Raw genomic sequence first — 15,343 nt, 5'->3', positions numbered from 1 at the left:
CAAAATGACCTGTTTTGAAGCCTGGGCTATTTGACTTAACAGACAAGAAAACTGAAGCCCAAAGAGCTGAATAATTTATAGAGGACAGTGATAAATTTTCTTGGAGGATCTGAATCTTTGATAATGTTCCGGCCAGGCTGAGGGTCTTTATTCAGTGTTGATCTCTGCAGTGTGACTCATAGCAGGTTTACTATAGAAATGGGTTTTTCTCCATCTAAGTGAAACCTGGGGTCAGAACCATGAGAGTACCAGTGCACACGAACATGGGATTTTCACACATGTATATTTCCTGCCCATCACCTGGAGGGTCCAACTGACTATAATTTGAGAACCGTTGCTATTGGCTAGAGAAATTATTTGGTTAGAAGATGATGAAGCTGCTGTCTATATCATAGGTCAGCAAACATTTTTTTCTGTAAAGAAAGCCAGATAAGAGATACTTTAAGCTCTGTTGCTGCTACTCATCTCTTGAGTGTGAAAGCAGTCTCAGACAATATGCAAGTTAATGAGCACGGATGAGTTCAAAGAAAATGTTATTTACAAAAACAGGTGGCAGACTGAATTGGGCTCCCCCTCAATCTAGATGTGTAAAGGCATTCTGCAATGCCTTATGAGACTCAAGTTTCAACTCTAATTGTTTGATGTATGAGACTGACAGGCACTCCCCAAATCAGAACAAATGTAAGTGTGGTAGATTAAAGCAGCCATCTGTTGAAATGATAAAGATATTTTCTCTAAATGACTGACTGAGCCAATCAAGATTGAACAACTACTGGCCCAACTAACATGTAGTCAGTTTTATTGAGCCCTGTTTGAAAAAAAATCAGGAACTTGAAAGCAAAAACCTGTTAGTATTTATCCAATATTATGTGTGTATGTGCCCCCCAGCACGTGCGCACGTGTGTGTGTGAAAAAGAGCGAAAAAAGATTCAACTTCCCAGTGATTCATGAAGACCTACCTTAGTGGTCTGAAGGGAATGGCTCCCCAGATGGTCAGCCTCCCAGCACCTTTCTGTCAGCCTCTCTTTGTGTGTTCTGTCTTCCTTGGTTTGCTCTTGTAGAGAAGAATCATCCTGGATTGTGCTCGTGAATATTCAAGTCATTGGAAAAAACACATTCATGTTGTAAAAAATAAAATGATGTCCTGTTTATATATTAGTCTGTTGGTACATGAGTCTGGTTAACCTAATGTCTTCTTAGAGTCTTGGGAAAAGAATTTCTAATCTCCCAGATGCTGAAGACCAGCCTGTACTATGGTGATCCCACAGCATGTGGCCCTAGGAAGCCTTGTTTGGAGCTTGGCTGAAATCATGACATCTCCATGATGTCTTTCTTTTTTTTTAAATGCAACATGGTTATATTCCTCCTGATTTACATAGTAGGTCACTCGATGCAGACTTGCAACCTTACAAGGTACTAAAAGGCAGACAAGCGGAATTTAATCCTGGGAAGTGGATGTGGTTATTAAACTAGGCTATTAATCAAGAGACTCAGCAGCATGTTTAGAAGACTAGAGCTGAAAACTTTTAATCCAAGAGAGACAGAAATCAACTTACAATTATTTGAGCATATTTTATTTGATTATAAGGGCATTGTAGTCAGGATAGCTTAGGCTTATGCTGTGTTAACAGCTCCCAGATATCAGTGGCTTAACATAGAAACATTCCTGCTCTCATGGAGTCTACTTGAGTGAGTGGGAAAGAAGGATGGAGAAAGGGTCCTGCTCTCTTATTCACCCAGGGACACAGGTTGATGAAGGCTCTACCACCTGGAATGGCAACACTTGTTCCAACAAGAGAAAAGAGAACTTGGAGAATCATGGAGGGACCTTTGAAACATTATTTCCTCCAACATTTCATTGGCGTGAATATTGGTCATGTAGCCCACCTATTTCAAGAGGGCCTAGGGATATAGTCCTCTGTGCGTCTGTCACAGGCACGCCCCAGAGCAAGGGGAGCCTAGAGGACCATCTCAGACGTGGTTGGAGCAGGTGGAAGAATGAAGGAAAAACCCCAGCTGGAGAAAGAGGAAAGATAACACACCTGCTCCCTAGTAGGTTGTCTGGTTCTCAGTCTGAGCTCTTCCAAAGTTCTGGTCATGAGACTTCCCTTGTGGTCCAGTGACTAAGACTTCATGCTGTCAATGAAGGGGGCCCAGTTGGATCCCTGGTCAGGAAACTAGATCCCACGTGCTGCAATTAAGAGTTCACATGCCAAAACTATAGATTCTGCATGCCACAGCTAAGATGCAGCAGAGCCAAATAAATAAATATTAAAAAAAAAAAGTTCCGGTCATGTTGGAGTGACTTTTTTCCAATTGAATAGACAGGAAATCTGCTTCTGCCCAGAAGCCATTTTTATCTAATTATTTCACAAACATAGAGTAACTCCTCTTCCATGATCCCGTCTCTACTAAGAATCCTAAGAGACACGTTCCTAAGAGCATCCTGCCAGAAGGGAGATGGAAGTGTAGTATTCTCAGATCCCTTCCCTTTGTTGTTCCATCTCTTGAGTTTAGTCTTCTAGCCAACAGCACAGCTACTCCCTATGACCAAATATCAGATAAGGAAACCAGAAGATGAAGGAGTCAGGAGAGAAGTAGCAGTGCAAAGGTGACCTGGCTGATTTCAGAGAGGACATGCCAGTGGGCGTTCTTCTCAAGCTCCCGGCAGACCACTGGAAGGCTGAGTTGAGCAGGATTCTTTTAAGAAAGCTAGATGGGATGAACGGAGAAGAAATTGTAGGGGATGTAGGGCTCTTTTGGCATTTTTATTTTGGGATGAGAAAAGAACTCACTGGTCATTTGTGATACCCGTGGATTGAATCACATTTTCCCACAAAGCAAGCCTGACAAAACCTTGGCCAGCCTGCTAGGGAACTCTGGAATGAGAACCACCCATCAGAGTTGTCCCCCATCATGCCAAACCGGCCAGGTCCTTCTGCCCCCACCATTGTCAGTCTCTGTGTGGGGCTGCCTTGGGAAGGGCATGCAATCACTGACTCATTTCTCAAAGGGTGTCTAGGCAGCACCGCTCCTTGTCGGCCACAGCTTTGTGCCCACGGCACTCTCCTTCCTTTCTAATTTTTTTTTTTTACCTGGAGAAGAAGTCCAGATATCTAGTCATATTGTAGAGTTAGGTTGTCTGGAAACTCCAGCAAATATATTTGGCTTGGATGGAAAGCCTGGGGTGTAATCAGCTTAGTTGGTGACCCATTTCCCCATCACTGGTTAGCGATTAAGCGGATTTTCTTCCCTGAGGTCTTTTATAGGGTATAATATATATGATGAATCTCAGGAGAAGCCGTGGAATTTTGATAGTCATCAGAAGTAACAGTACCCCAAGTAAAAGAAAGTGACTGTCTTCAAGAGTCTGTTGGTGTGGGAGGTGAATTAAACTTTTTTGGGTACCTACTATATGTTAGATACTTTATTTTGCGTAATCTTAGTATTTCCTGGAAACACTAAACAGTGTTAATTTTCTCACTTTGTACAGAGAAATTCACTTTTCAAAGATTTCAAGATTAGGAAGCATAAGCTAGACAGAAGGCCTCATGGGACCAGATTCATAGCAGTCGTGCTAGCCACAACATTCCTTGCATCTAGCAAGGGTGTGGCTTAGAGCAGATGACCAATTTATATTTGTTGAATGAATGAAGAATGGCAAAGTATCCAGAATCACATAGAATCTCACTTAAAAAAATTTAACATGTGAGATACACTGCATTCAGGATAAGTTATGTGATTCAGGATAAGAAACATGCTTTGATTTAATCAGAAAGCAACAATCTTGTGGTTTAACCTCTGTATATGATGCTTCTCTGATTCTGGTCATCCAAGCAGCAGGTGAAGCTGTCTTAACTCACAAGACAAATGAATCCACCACATGCTGGAGATATTGCCACTGATAAGAGTGGTTCTAAAATTACTTTGTCAACCATCATCTGAATTTGCATTTAGAGACTGGTTGAAAGTTCTGGGTTTCAGGAGCCAATTGTGATTGATGAATTTTAGATGGATTCTGGCCAAATCACCTGAACCATGGTGCTCAGAAAAGCATTACTTGCTTGTTTCTCTGATCTTTTCGTATGAGACTGAGGGGAGGCAGTATCAGGATTGAATTAGACATCTGCCTGATAGTTTGCTCTCTGGACTGAGGAGCCAGAGAGTGAATTTTCCATCTAGTTAGGAGAAATAGCTCCCTCTTCTGGGTTCTTACTGAGCTTGTGATCTGGGCCATCACAGACCTCAGGGCATCCAAGGGCTTTGCTGTTGCTATGCTGACCGGCATCATTATGGATTACCAATAATAGGATTTGCCACTTGGAGGCTTGGACTGTACTTATTTAAAAAACTCAGAAGGTAGTTTCTTACAGAAGGCTATGGCTTCAGTTCCTCACTATTTCCTGCTAGTTCTGGTCTTTCTGGATTCACATGTGGCTCAGCCATCCTGTCTGCCAGGATGTGCCTGCTCAGAGGAGAGTTTCGGCAGGTGCGCTGGGCTAGCAAGATCCCAGAAGGTTGTGGGGGAGTGGGTTTTCTTTGGGGATGATGTGGTGTGGGAGAAGGCCAAGATTTGGCAGGAAATCAGCAAAATCTCTTTGAAACTCACTTTAGTTGGTTTAGTTGGTGCTGAAGTTTGATAAACTTTGCATTTTTACCAGAATGGGTCTAACTCAAGTGAATTGCATTTTTTCCCTTTTAATTCATACATCTAATACCAGGATGACCCTGATCCTACTTTCCAGACTCTTGGTGTTCATCTCAAAGCTGTTCTGTTTTTTTTGTACAGGACTCTGAAGTGCGTATCTATCTCTTTGGGCGAGATCCCAAGGAACCTTTGTGAAGAGTTCAAGCAAGTGAGAATTGAAAACTCACCCGTATTTGAACTGCCCCGAGGGTTTTTCATCAACATGCGCACTTTGGAGTACCTTTGGCTCAATTTTGACAATGTCACTGTGATCCACCCAGGAGCCCTGGAGCACCTGTCAGAACTGAAAGAGCTGAGACTGGAGGGGAACAAACTCCGTTCAGTACCGTGGACAGCATTCCGTGCCACCCCGCTCCTGAGAATCTTGGACCTCAAACACAACAGGATTGATGCACTCCCTGAACTGGCTCTTCAGTTCCTGGTCAACCTGACCTACCTTGACCTATCCTCCAATAGACTGACAGTTGTATCCAAGAATGTCTTCTTGAACTGGCCAGCCTACCAGAAACACCGGCAGTCTGGCCATGAGGCTGAGATTCTCTCCAGCATGGTGCTGGCACTACACGACAACCCCTGGTTATGTGATTGCCGCCTAAGGGGACTTGTCCAGTTTATCAAGTCCATCAGCCTTCCAGTCATCCTGGTGAATCCCTATCTCATGTGCCGAGGTCCTCTCTTCAAGTCAGGGCAACTTTTTCACAAAACGGAGCTCAGTGTTTGCACGAAGCCTCAGATCTCAACCCCCAGTGCCAACGTCAGCGTCCAGGTGGGACAGAATGTGACCCTGCGATGCCTGGCACAGGCTAGCCCCTCACCAACTATTGCCTGGACTTATCCCCTGAGCACATGGAGGGAATTTGATGGTAAGTGCATGTACCCTCTCCATGTATCTGGGGGGCTGGGGAGTTCTGTAGCAACCCTGTCCTCAGAAGAGAAGTTCTAAACTGGATCAATCATGAAGCAGGGGTGCAAGCAAGATTGGGACAGGCCTGAATTATACTCACTACGACAGAAAGAATGCCAAGATAGTGCCCCAGTATTGGCATTATTTTAAATGGTTGCATACAGATCTCTATAAGAACTATGATGTAAATACTATTACTAATATATTTACATATTTGTTGCATGTAGATCTATCAATATGATATTTATATTTGTTACACATAGGTGTATATAATAATATATTTATATATGTGTTGCATATAGAACTCTATGAGATGTAAGTATAAATATATATATTACATATGTATTTGTTGTTTACATATATATGTTGCATACAGTATATAAGACATAAATATATATTAGTTGACTTAACATACTGTATAAATATTATAAAATTGTATATGAACACATATATTCTTTGAAAGCCTTCTAGATGCAAAATACTATACTATTTTTAAATCATAGAATTTCTGACTAGAACTGAGTCTAGAGATAACTTATTACTTATTTCTTAAACTTTTCTGAGAAAACTCATCTGAGGTTCTTGTTTGAAATAAAATTTTCAGACCTCTCTTTGGAGATTTGGTTCAATTAGACCAGGGGAGACCCTGAGAACATTTGTTTTAACAAGTGTTTCCTCACTCTGTCATTCCCTAACCTCCAGCTAGCTCTTACCAGGCAAGGTTTGGAAGTCCTAGATATTGAGTGAATTTTACACTTCCTACCACTATGTTGATCAGACCTTATTGGCTTGAAGTTGCAATCCTGGGACCCAGGGAGAGACCTCCAGGGGTCCCACTGCTGGGATTCGAACCTGTCTTTCATTTCCTGAAGCTCAGGCTCTGCTTTCATACCTCAGAAGAAGCCATCTTTAATATTGACCCTGCAGGTTTGGAGCACATCACAAAGCCAGGGATGGCCTTTCTAGAAGCATCTTGACACTATCTAGAAGACAGCTGGGAATATCTAAGTAAAACTGGAGAAATACAGTCACTCAGATATTAGACATGGTGGCAAAACTCTGGAAAAAATACCTAATTAACTGAAATTTTGACTTTGTCCTATCATTTTGATTACATCTTATTGGCTCAAGGTTAAATACCAGTGAAGGAGAAATACAGCATTTGTTGTTGTGGCTTCTTTGAGAGTGGTGAGGTACATCCAGATGTTACCCCTTGTGATGCTTTATCATCAGTCTCTTTGGTATCATGTTCAGTCCATTCTCTCAATAATAGTAACAGCTAACACTTACTGAGCTGCTGCCGCTGCTGCTAAGTCGCTTCAGTCCTGTCCGACCCCATAGACGGCAGCCCACCAGGCTCTGCCATCCCTAGGATTCTCCAGGCAAGAACACTGGAGTGAGTTGCCATTGCCTTCTCCATTGTGTGAAAGTGAAAAGTGAAAGTGAAGTCGCTCAGTAGTGTCCGACTCGTAGGGACCCCATGGACTGCAGCCTACCAGGCTCCTCCATCCATGGGATTTTCTAGGCAAGAGTACTGGAGTGGCTTGCCATTGCCTTCTCCGAACACTTACTGAGCACTTACTGTCAAACTTATGGAGTGAGTACTATTATGATCCCATTTTACTGGTGAGGAAATTGAAGCCAAGAGAATCTAAGCAACTCTACTTACTTAGTACATGGATTTTACTAATTTACTAAGTAAATGCAAAACCATTTACTTAGTAAGGGATAGATTCCAGGCATTTGGCTCCAGGTTCTGAGCCACTCTACCTCTGCAAAGTAAAAAGGCACTTCCTGAAGCTCATGATATTGTACAATCACACTATTGTGAGAGATCTCCTAGAAACCAGGGGATAGCTTGGCAAGGCTAAAGTCAGTTGGTAGGAGGAGCTAGTGAAGCTGAAAGAGTTCAGTCTTCATAGACAGAAGAACAAGGTTCCAGATCAATTGATGAGTCTGAACAATTCTAGTTATGGACAAGTTGCTTAATCACTCTAGTTCTCAACTTCCCATGTGTAAAAATTGGATACTTACCTTACAGGGTTGCTGAGAGGCAAAAGAGTGAGTGAGTGAAAGTCACTCAGTTGTGTCTGACTCTTTACGACCCCATGGACTACACAGTCCGTGGAATTCTCTAGGCTAGAATACTGGAGTGGATAACCTTTCCCTTCTCCAGGGGATCTTCCCAAACCAGGAATTGCACCCGGGTCTCCTGCATTGCAGGCAGATTCTTTACCCGCTGAACCGCAAGGGAAGCCCAAGAGGCAAAAACCTGGCACCAAACACATGCTTAATAAATGGTCACCACCACTTTAAAAACAACAACAAGAACAAACACCCCCTCCCACCCCCCCCCCCAAAAAAAAACCCAAACAAAAACACGCTAGCATTGCTGGACACTCTCCAGCTGACTGTTTATCAGAGAGATGTGTACCGGAGTTGTTTTGTTCTCTCTCCACCAGTGTTGACCTCGTTTACTGCAGAAGATGCTACTCTGTCTGAGCTGGTCATACCTGCGGCCCACCTGGTAGACAGAGGCAATTACACCTGCATGGCCTCCAACTCCATTGGCATGAGTGCCGTGGTCATCTCCCTCCGCGTGCAGCCCGCCCAGGCCCTGCTCGCACCGCGTTCTCTTTTCTCCCCCTCGGAGAGCAGTGCCTATGTTGACCTGCGGGTGGTCAAGCAGACGGTGCACGGGATCCTGCTGGAGTGGTTTGCGGTGGCGGACACTCCTGAGACGTGGTTCACGCTCTATATTGCATCGGATGAAGCCTTCAGGAAGAAGGTGGTCCACGTCGGCCCGGGAATCAACACGTACACCGTGGATGATCTCCTCCCTGGCACAAAATACGAGATTTGCCTTAGCCTGGGGGGGCAGCCTCCACGCCAGGGCCGGTGTGTGGTCTTTGTGACCGGCCGAGACGACGGCGGGCTGGAGGGACGAGAGCGCCTGCTGCACACCACGGTGATCCTGTGCGCGGTGCTGCTGGCGGTGCCTGTGGGCGCCTACGCCTGGGCGGCCCAGGCGCCCTGCAGCTGCCGGGGATGGGGCCAGCGCTGGTGTCTGCACCGCAGGAAAGCCCCCAGGTGCCCCCCGGCGGTCCCAGAGCCCAGGGACGACCCCTACAGAGACCACACCGCCGTCTGTGAGGACGGCCTGGGGCCCGGAGGTGCTGAGCCGGAGGGGGACGAGCAGAGAGCCGGAGAGGGAGATGACCACCGGGGAGGACTGGTGTGGACCTCCAGCCCTTAAACTAATTCTCTGTGGCCGCTCAACTTGGCTCAACCCATTTATTCAGGAAGTGTTTATCGAGCACCGACTCAGTTCCAGGCTTTGAACTTCACACAACGGTCCTGGAGACATAGTCTTTGTTACCCTCATGGAACTGATGCCAAAGGAGCTTCGTCCAATTAATCATTTTATTATCCATGGTGACTGGAGATTAATACATGTTATTTTCTATGTAAATAACTGTATAACATTTATATGTTTACATGGAACATTAACATATAATACATTTCACATATGTTATCCCACTGGAGAAAGGTAGGCTTCTACCCCTTATTACAGGTGAAGAAGCAGACGTTCAGGAAGTTATAACCACCTGAGTCTGATGTTCTGAAAAAGCTGCCTTTGGGGGTGAAACGAGAGCTGGTGGGTGATGTGAGTCTCCACGCATGGGTGTCTGTGTCCCGCAGAGCAGTCCTTGGTGCTGCTGAGAGCCTGGCATTGCCAGCACTAAGAAACCGGGGACTGGCTGCAGCCTGGGACTCATGTCTAGTGATTGTTGGAAACCAAAGTCATATGGCTTCCGGGAGCCATATCCAGAAGGAAAAGAATCTCTATAAAAGCATATGACTATTATTGTTGTTACTATTACATGATCCTGATTCCCACCTATTTTCTTGAGACTGTGAGATTCAGGCTTATTTGTTCAGCCCCGTCTTCCTAGTGTCTCAGTGTTGAGTATGACACATGTTTTTCACATGAATAAGGATATAATGCCTACTCCTGTTTCCAGTTAATGTTTCAAGCCCTCCTATTAAACTCCTGAGACGTGACTGTTTCTTCTTATCTACGCTCACGTGGAGTAGGGATCCCCATGAAACCCGGGAATGGCTCACTGTCCCTCCAGGCAGCTCTGTTGATGGAGGTCTTTCCCAGGGCTTAAACCCACATCTATGTCTTCACAGCTTCTCCAACTTGCCACAGGAAAAACCTTCTGAAGGTTCGAGGGTAAGCTGGCCTTCTTGTGACGTCCCCAGAAATATTTTCTCCCTCCCTTCTTCCTACCTTCCTTCCCAGTTCCTTCCAGATCCATCTTAAGTATCACGTCCTTCCTCCAAGTAGCCTTCCTGGACTTCCCATGTCTGTGGAAAAGAAATAAGGAATAGAACAGGATGTGAGAGTTTTTGTTGCTTGCAAGCCCTTGGGGCAGAGGCTGACCTTTCTTGCTGAAACTACTGGACTCATCCAACCCCTGGACTGTGTTAATAATTAATATTGGTTGTAATGAATTTTTAGAAATTAAAGACAGCTCTCATATCAAACAAATTGTTCCATTAATTCTCATTTATTTTCTTCTGAGCAAGAAGTTTTTTTATGGAAAATTTCAATCATACCAAAATTAGAGACACTCTTGTTCCTCCCCTTCAGTCAGCTTAAAAAAAAAAAAAAATTTTTTTAACATTTTGAAGTCTTATTTCATCTAGTCCTTGCTCTCAACAGTTGATTTTTTTTTTTTTTTTTGGAATGTGGACCATTTTTAAAATCTTTATTGAATTTGTTACAATATTGCTTCTGTTTTATGTTTTGGGTTGTTTGTTTTTTTTTTGGCCACAAAGCATGTGGGATTGTAGCTCCCCAAACAGGGATAGAACCCGCACCCCCTGCATTGGAAGGTAAGTCTTAACCACTGGACCACCAGGGACGCCTCTCAACAGTTTTTTTTTAACTGGAGTGTTTGCGGCGGATACAAAGCTTCACAGCTTACCTATGAATATTTTAGTTTTACCCCTAACAGATAAAGAAGTTTCAAAAAGACACACTCACAATGCCATTATCACACCAAAGAACATCCATTTTTGAATGATATGTATATAGTTATATATATATATATATATGCACATATGTATACAAACAACACACACATGTATGTTATATAACAGAGAATTTGTTTATGAGGAATTTCCCAGGATAAAGTTGGTGGAGCAGGACAAGAATGTACTCCCACTGGCCTCCAGGTACTTCACTCCGTAGGACCAAAGGCCATCCACAGTTCTTGGTGGGTGGGTGTTGCAGCCTTCATGAAGGGTCTGGGGCTAAAGTGAAGGCAGAAGTGGATGCTGTGACCTCCATTTCTGGCAATGAAACCTTCGTGGTGGGCGTGGACAGAGGGGCAGGAGGAGGGAAAGGGGAGTAGAAGAGACGTGTAGGACACGGGAGAATCAGGAGCATGTCCTGAGCAGGGGTCATTGTCGGCTGAATCTGTGAACTTGGGAATTTAGGGCAAGGGAACACAATCCACAGAGGAATTCTGAGAATCTGTCCCTTAGACTTTCCCTTAAAAAATCCTAGAGTAAAGATGTGCATTACTCAGACTGATCAGGCAATATGGTTAGTCAGTAGCATTGACTCTGCAGCCCAGTTTCCTGGGCTTAAATTTTGGCTTTGCTTCTTACTGGCTTTGTGACTCTATTTCCTTGTGCCTTAATTTCATCAGCTGTAAAATGGAGATAATAATAGTATCTACTGCATAGAGTTGTCCGGATGATTATATGAATTTTTACATGTAAAGTTCTCAGAACAATGTCTGGCACACAGTAAGCCCTCAATAAATGTTATCACCATTTAAGGCATCCATGTCCATTTGTGTTTTCGTTGACTTTGCAGACAGTGGTCATTAGGAACATCAGATCTTACTAGGCTTACATATGTGTGTATATGTAGAAATATATAGATAGATAGATATGTGTATATGCACACTATATATATATTCAGTCCTGAATATTCATTGGAAGGACTGATGCTGAAGCTGAAACTCCCACACTTTGGCCACCTGATGTGAAGAACCAACTCGTTGGAAAAGACCCTGATGCTGGGAAAGATTGAAGGCAGGAGGAGAGGGGAATGGCAGAGGATGAGATGGTTGGATGGCATCACCCACAATGATGGACATGAGTTTGAGTAGTCTCCGGGAGTTGGTGATGGACAGGGAAGCCTGGCGTGCTGCAGTCCATGGGGTCACAAAGAGTCGGACACAACTGAGCGACTGAACTGAACTGAGATACACATAATGACAGAATATCTATGCTAATATCCTTCACATTAGTTTGCTCAAATTCATGTCTATTGAGTTGGTGATGCTATCTAACCATCTCATCCTCTGTTGCCCCCTTCTCCTTTTGCCTTCCATCTTCCTCAGCATCCAGGTGTTTTCCGAATAGTCAGCTCTTCGCATCAGGTGGCCAAAGTATTGGAACTTCAGCTTCAGCAACAGTCCTCCCAATGAATATTCAGGACTGATTTCCCTTAGGATTGACTGGTTTGATCTCTTTGCAGTCCAAGGGACTCTCAAGAGTCTTCTCCAACACCACAGTTCAAAAACATCAATTCTTCAGCACTCAGCCTTCTTTATGGTCTAACTCTCACATCTGTACCTGACTACTGGAAAAACTGTAACTTTGACAATATGGACCTCTGTTGGAAAAGTGACATCTATGCTTCTTAATATGCTGTCTAGGTTTGTCATAGCTTTCCTTCCAAGGAGCAAGCATCTTTTAATTTAATTCACATTCTGTTTAATGAATGTTTAAGTAGTGTTCTGTGTAAATCATGTTTCAAAGATGCAGGAGTTTAGATTCAATTGTCATGCTCTCGGGAATTTGTTTAGAGCTTAGACTGTGTCATTTTAAGGTAAGTACCTTTGAGGCAGGAGACGTTTGTAAGCAGGTCTACTTGCTTTTAGAGTGAAGCTATTGCTGCTGCTGCTGCTGCTGCTAAGTCGCTTCAATCGTATCCGACTCTGTGCGACCCCAGAGACGGCAGCCCACCAGGCTCCCCCTTCCCTGGGATTCTCCAGGCAAGAACACTGGAGTGGATTGCCATTTCCTTCTCCAATGCATGAAAGTGAAAAGTGAAAGTGAAGTCGCTGAGTCGTGTCCGACGCTTAGCGACCCCATGGACTGCAGCCCACTAGGCTCCTCCGCCCATGGGATTTTCCAGGCGAGAGGACTGGAGTGGGGTGCCATCGCCTTCTCCGGAAGCCATTGCTAGTCTTAGGTATATGTAGTTAGCAACCTGAGAGAAGTGTTTTGTCCTTTTTCTCTTTTATTTTTGCTTGTTAGAGCCTGTATCCCTAACACCTAGAAGAGGGCCTGAGACAGGTAATATGTATATTCAGACATTGTGTCACTGAAAGAAGGATTCAATAAACTATTAATAAATGAATGACTGGGCCTCACTAAGCCAAAGAGGTGCATTTGTACAATTTTATAACATCACCAACATCACTAGGCTGTTGATATAAAGTAAGGTCACTAATTTTATTGTTCAAGTTATGGTTACTTAAGCCATTGCCGCTTCATTCTAGAAACTAAGACCTTCTGAGCACTGCCCCTCCCCAGTTACTTCTATGAATCTCCTAAGGGATCCTCCCTGTGTCCACATGGCAGTGATTCGCCTTAGTCTTCACATGGTATCCTCCCCGTCCTCCCTGTCCATCCTCCTGTGCTTGGGCCTTTGAAGACTGTCGGGGAAGCATGACTGCCTGCCAACATCCATGCTGGGTGGGCTGACCTGGATTTTCTCAAAGCTTCTAGTCTTCATGGTGGGGGAGGGATAAATTGAGAGATTGGGATTGACATATACGCACTACTATATATAAAGAAAGTAACTTATAAGGATCTACCATATAGCACAAGGGAACTCTAATCAATACTCAGTAACAACCCATATGGGAAAAGAATCTTAAAAAAATTATACATATACATACATGCTTTTATGTATATGTATAATTGATTCGCTTGGCTGTACAGCAGAACCTAACACAGCAGTGTAAATCAAATATACTCCAATAAAAATTAATAATAATTTTGAAAAAGCTTCCAGTCCTCAGAGTAACAGAATTCCTGAAGCCCCCAGAGAACTGGGAGAGTGTGGCTCCTCCCCAGTTCTTGCCATACTTGACCAGTTGGACTCTGGGGGCAGCCACTGAGTACAGAGTCCCACAGGCGCTCTTAGGGGCATTCTCATCAACTCCTAACTCCCTGGGCAGGTGGATGCTCAAACGCAGGCTGCAGGGCTGCAAAGGTCACAGATGTGGAGTCTGCCCACCCTCCCCCACTTCCTACTGTCCACTCTCCTCTCTTCTTCTAGTACCTGGGAGAGGTTTCCAGGCCCATCAGAGGGTGGAAAACATCCTGGAAGCAAGGATAAGCAGAAGGAGCCCTCCCGTCCGGGTATGATGCTCTAGCATGGGGACCATCAGCCGGCCTCAAATGCCCTTGTGTACAGCTAAGAATAGCGCCTGCCTCCTGAGCTTGCATCAGCAGAAACAAAGCTGGTGGCAGGTGCTTTGCATAGATTAGCTCTTGTCATCCTCATAGCAGTGATTTTCTGCACTATGTATTGATGAGGAAAATGAGGTCCATGGAGGTTTTGGTGTCTGGCCCCAAGTCACACTTAGGTGGCAGAGCCAGGATTCAGACTCAGGGCTGTCAGACTGTAAAGCACAGTGTTATTTCATAAAATTAGAAAGTCTGAGCTCAACCACAGGAAAAAACACACACTGTTCTACAGACTCCTTGGAGACCCAAGAGAGGGCCAGCCTGCCCCACCTGTCACCCTGCCTCCCAGCTCCTTACCTTAAGGTGTGACATTGTGCTTGCCCCAGTGTGACTGGCCAGGCACTCCCTTCCCCTGCCCGCACCCCATCCCCTGCGGTGGCACTGGCCCACGCTCACTCCCACTGGTCCGGGGTCTCCTCCAGTGCCACCACCTTTGCGGGTCCCTTACGGGTCCACCATATCTTCCTCCTCTTTCTCAGCATGACTTGTGCTGGCAATGAGGCACTCTGCCCATACTTTCCAGCACAAGAGTTGCTCATGTGCCTAGTTTCCAAGATTGACTCTGCCTTGGTTCAAGTTCCCGGGCTTGTCCTGGAGCTCCACTCTCCACCCTTGGGCACTGATGCTCTCCTGAGCTTCCAACCCAGTGCCACTGTCCCAGAGACGACACTGATTCCATGCGTGGGCTTCCATGCCCACACCTGCCCTCTCTGGGCTGGGATAATTAGTTCTAGCTCCAGACCCTATTCGTCCCCAGGCAGCCCTGCTGGGGCTTGTCCTGCTTGAGAGAAAAGCCCCGTCCAGGCCATGACTACTCAGGTAGACAAGCCCCACAAATGCGATGCTGTTGGAGATGTATGCATGGCAATTTGGAAAAACTTTTGCAGCCTTCCACAGTCAGATCTGGGGGTTGGGGGATGGATCTGTTAAAAGAACCAAGCAGCAGCCCTGATCTTGGCTATCAGGAAGATTGGCCTCTACAAGTCAGCTAACACTGATGTTGGACAGGGATCCAGAGGGACTTCCCTGGTGGTCTAGTGTTTAAGACTCTGTGTTCTCATGCAGGGGCACAGGTTTGATCTCTGGTTGGGAAACTAAGATCCTGCATGCTGCAGGAGTGGCAGAATTTTTTTTAAAAAAGGCAGGAGCTGGAGGTCAGG

At 44.9% G+C, this 15,343-nt stretch overlaps 1 protein-coding gene across 1 annotated transcript; it reads left to right on the top strand.

The window, feature by feature from the left end:
• Positions 1 to 4,379: 4,379 nt before the first annotated feature.
• LRIT2 (leucine rich repeat, Ig-like and transmembrane domains 2) lies at positions 4,380 to 8,868 on the top strand. Its single transcript, XM_055587579.1, has 4 exons — positions 4,380 to 4,489; positions 4,790 to 5,571; positions 7,654 to 7,677; positions 8,069 to 8,868. The coding sequence occupies exons 1-4, from the start codon at positions 4,380 to 4,382 to the stop codon at positions 8,866 to 8,868; spliced, it is 1,716 nt and encodes a 571-aa protein (XP_055443554.1).
• The last annotated feature ends 6,475 nt before the right edge of the window (positions 8,869 to 15,343 follow it).

This window comes from Bubalus kerabau, chromosome 1 (assembly GCF_029407905.1).
Source record: "Bubalus kerabau isolate K-KA32 ecotype Philippines breed swamp buffalo chromosome 1, PCC_UOA_SB_1v2, whole genome shotgun sequence".
In the NCBI taxonomy this organism is placed as follows: domain Eukaryota; kingdom Metazoa; phylum Chordata; class Mammalia; order Artiodactyla; family Bovidae; genus Bubalus; species Bubalus kerabau.
The sequence above is the reverse complement of the archived record's forward strand: the minus strand, read 5'-3'. Positions and strand labels throughout refer to the sequence as shown.

Coding starts and splice junctions, on each gene's coding strand:
- LRIT2 (XM_055587579.1), top strand. CDS start 4,380: ATGGCTTCAGTTCCTCACTATTTCCTGCTAGTTCTGGTCTTTCTGGAT. Junction 4,490..4,789: donor TCAGAGGAGAGTTTCGGCAG/GTGCGCTGGGCT, acceptor TTTTTTGTACAG/GACTCTGAAGTGCGTATCTA. Junction 7,678..8,068: donor GCTGAGAGGCAAAAGAGTGA/GTGAGTGAAAGT, acceptor TTGTTCTCTCTC/CACCAGTGTTGACCTCGTTT.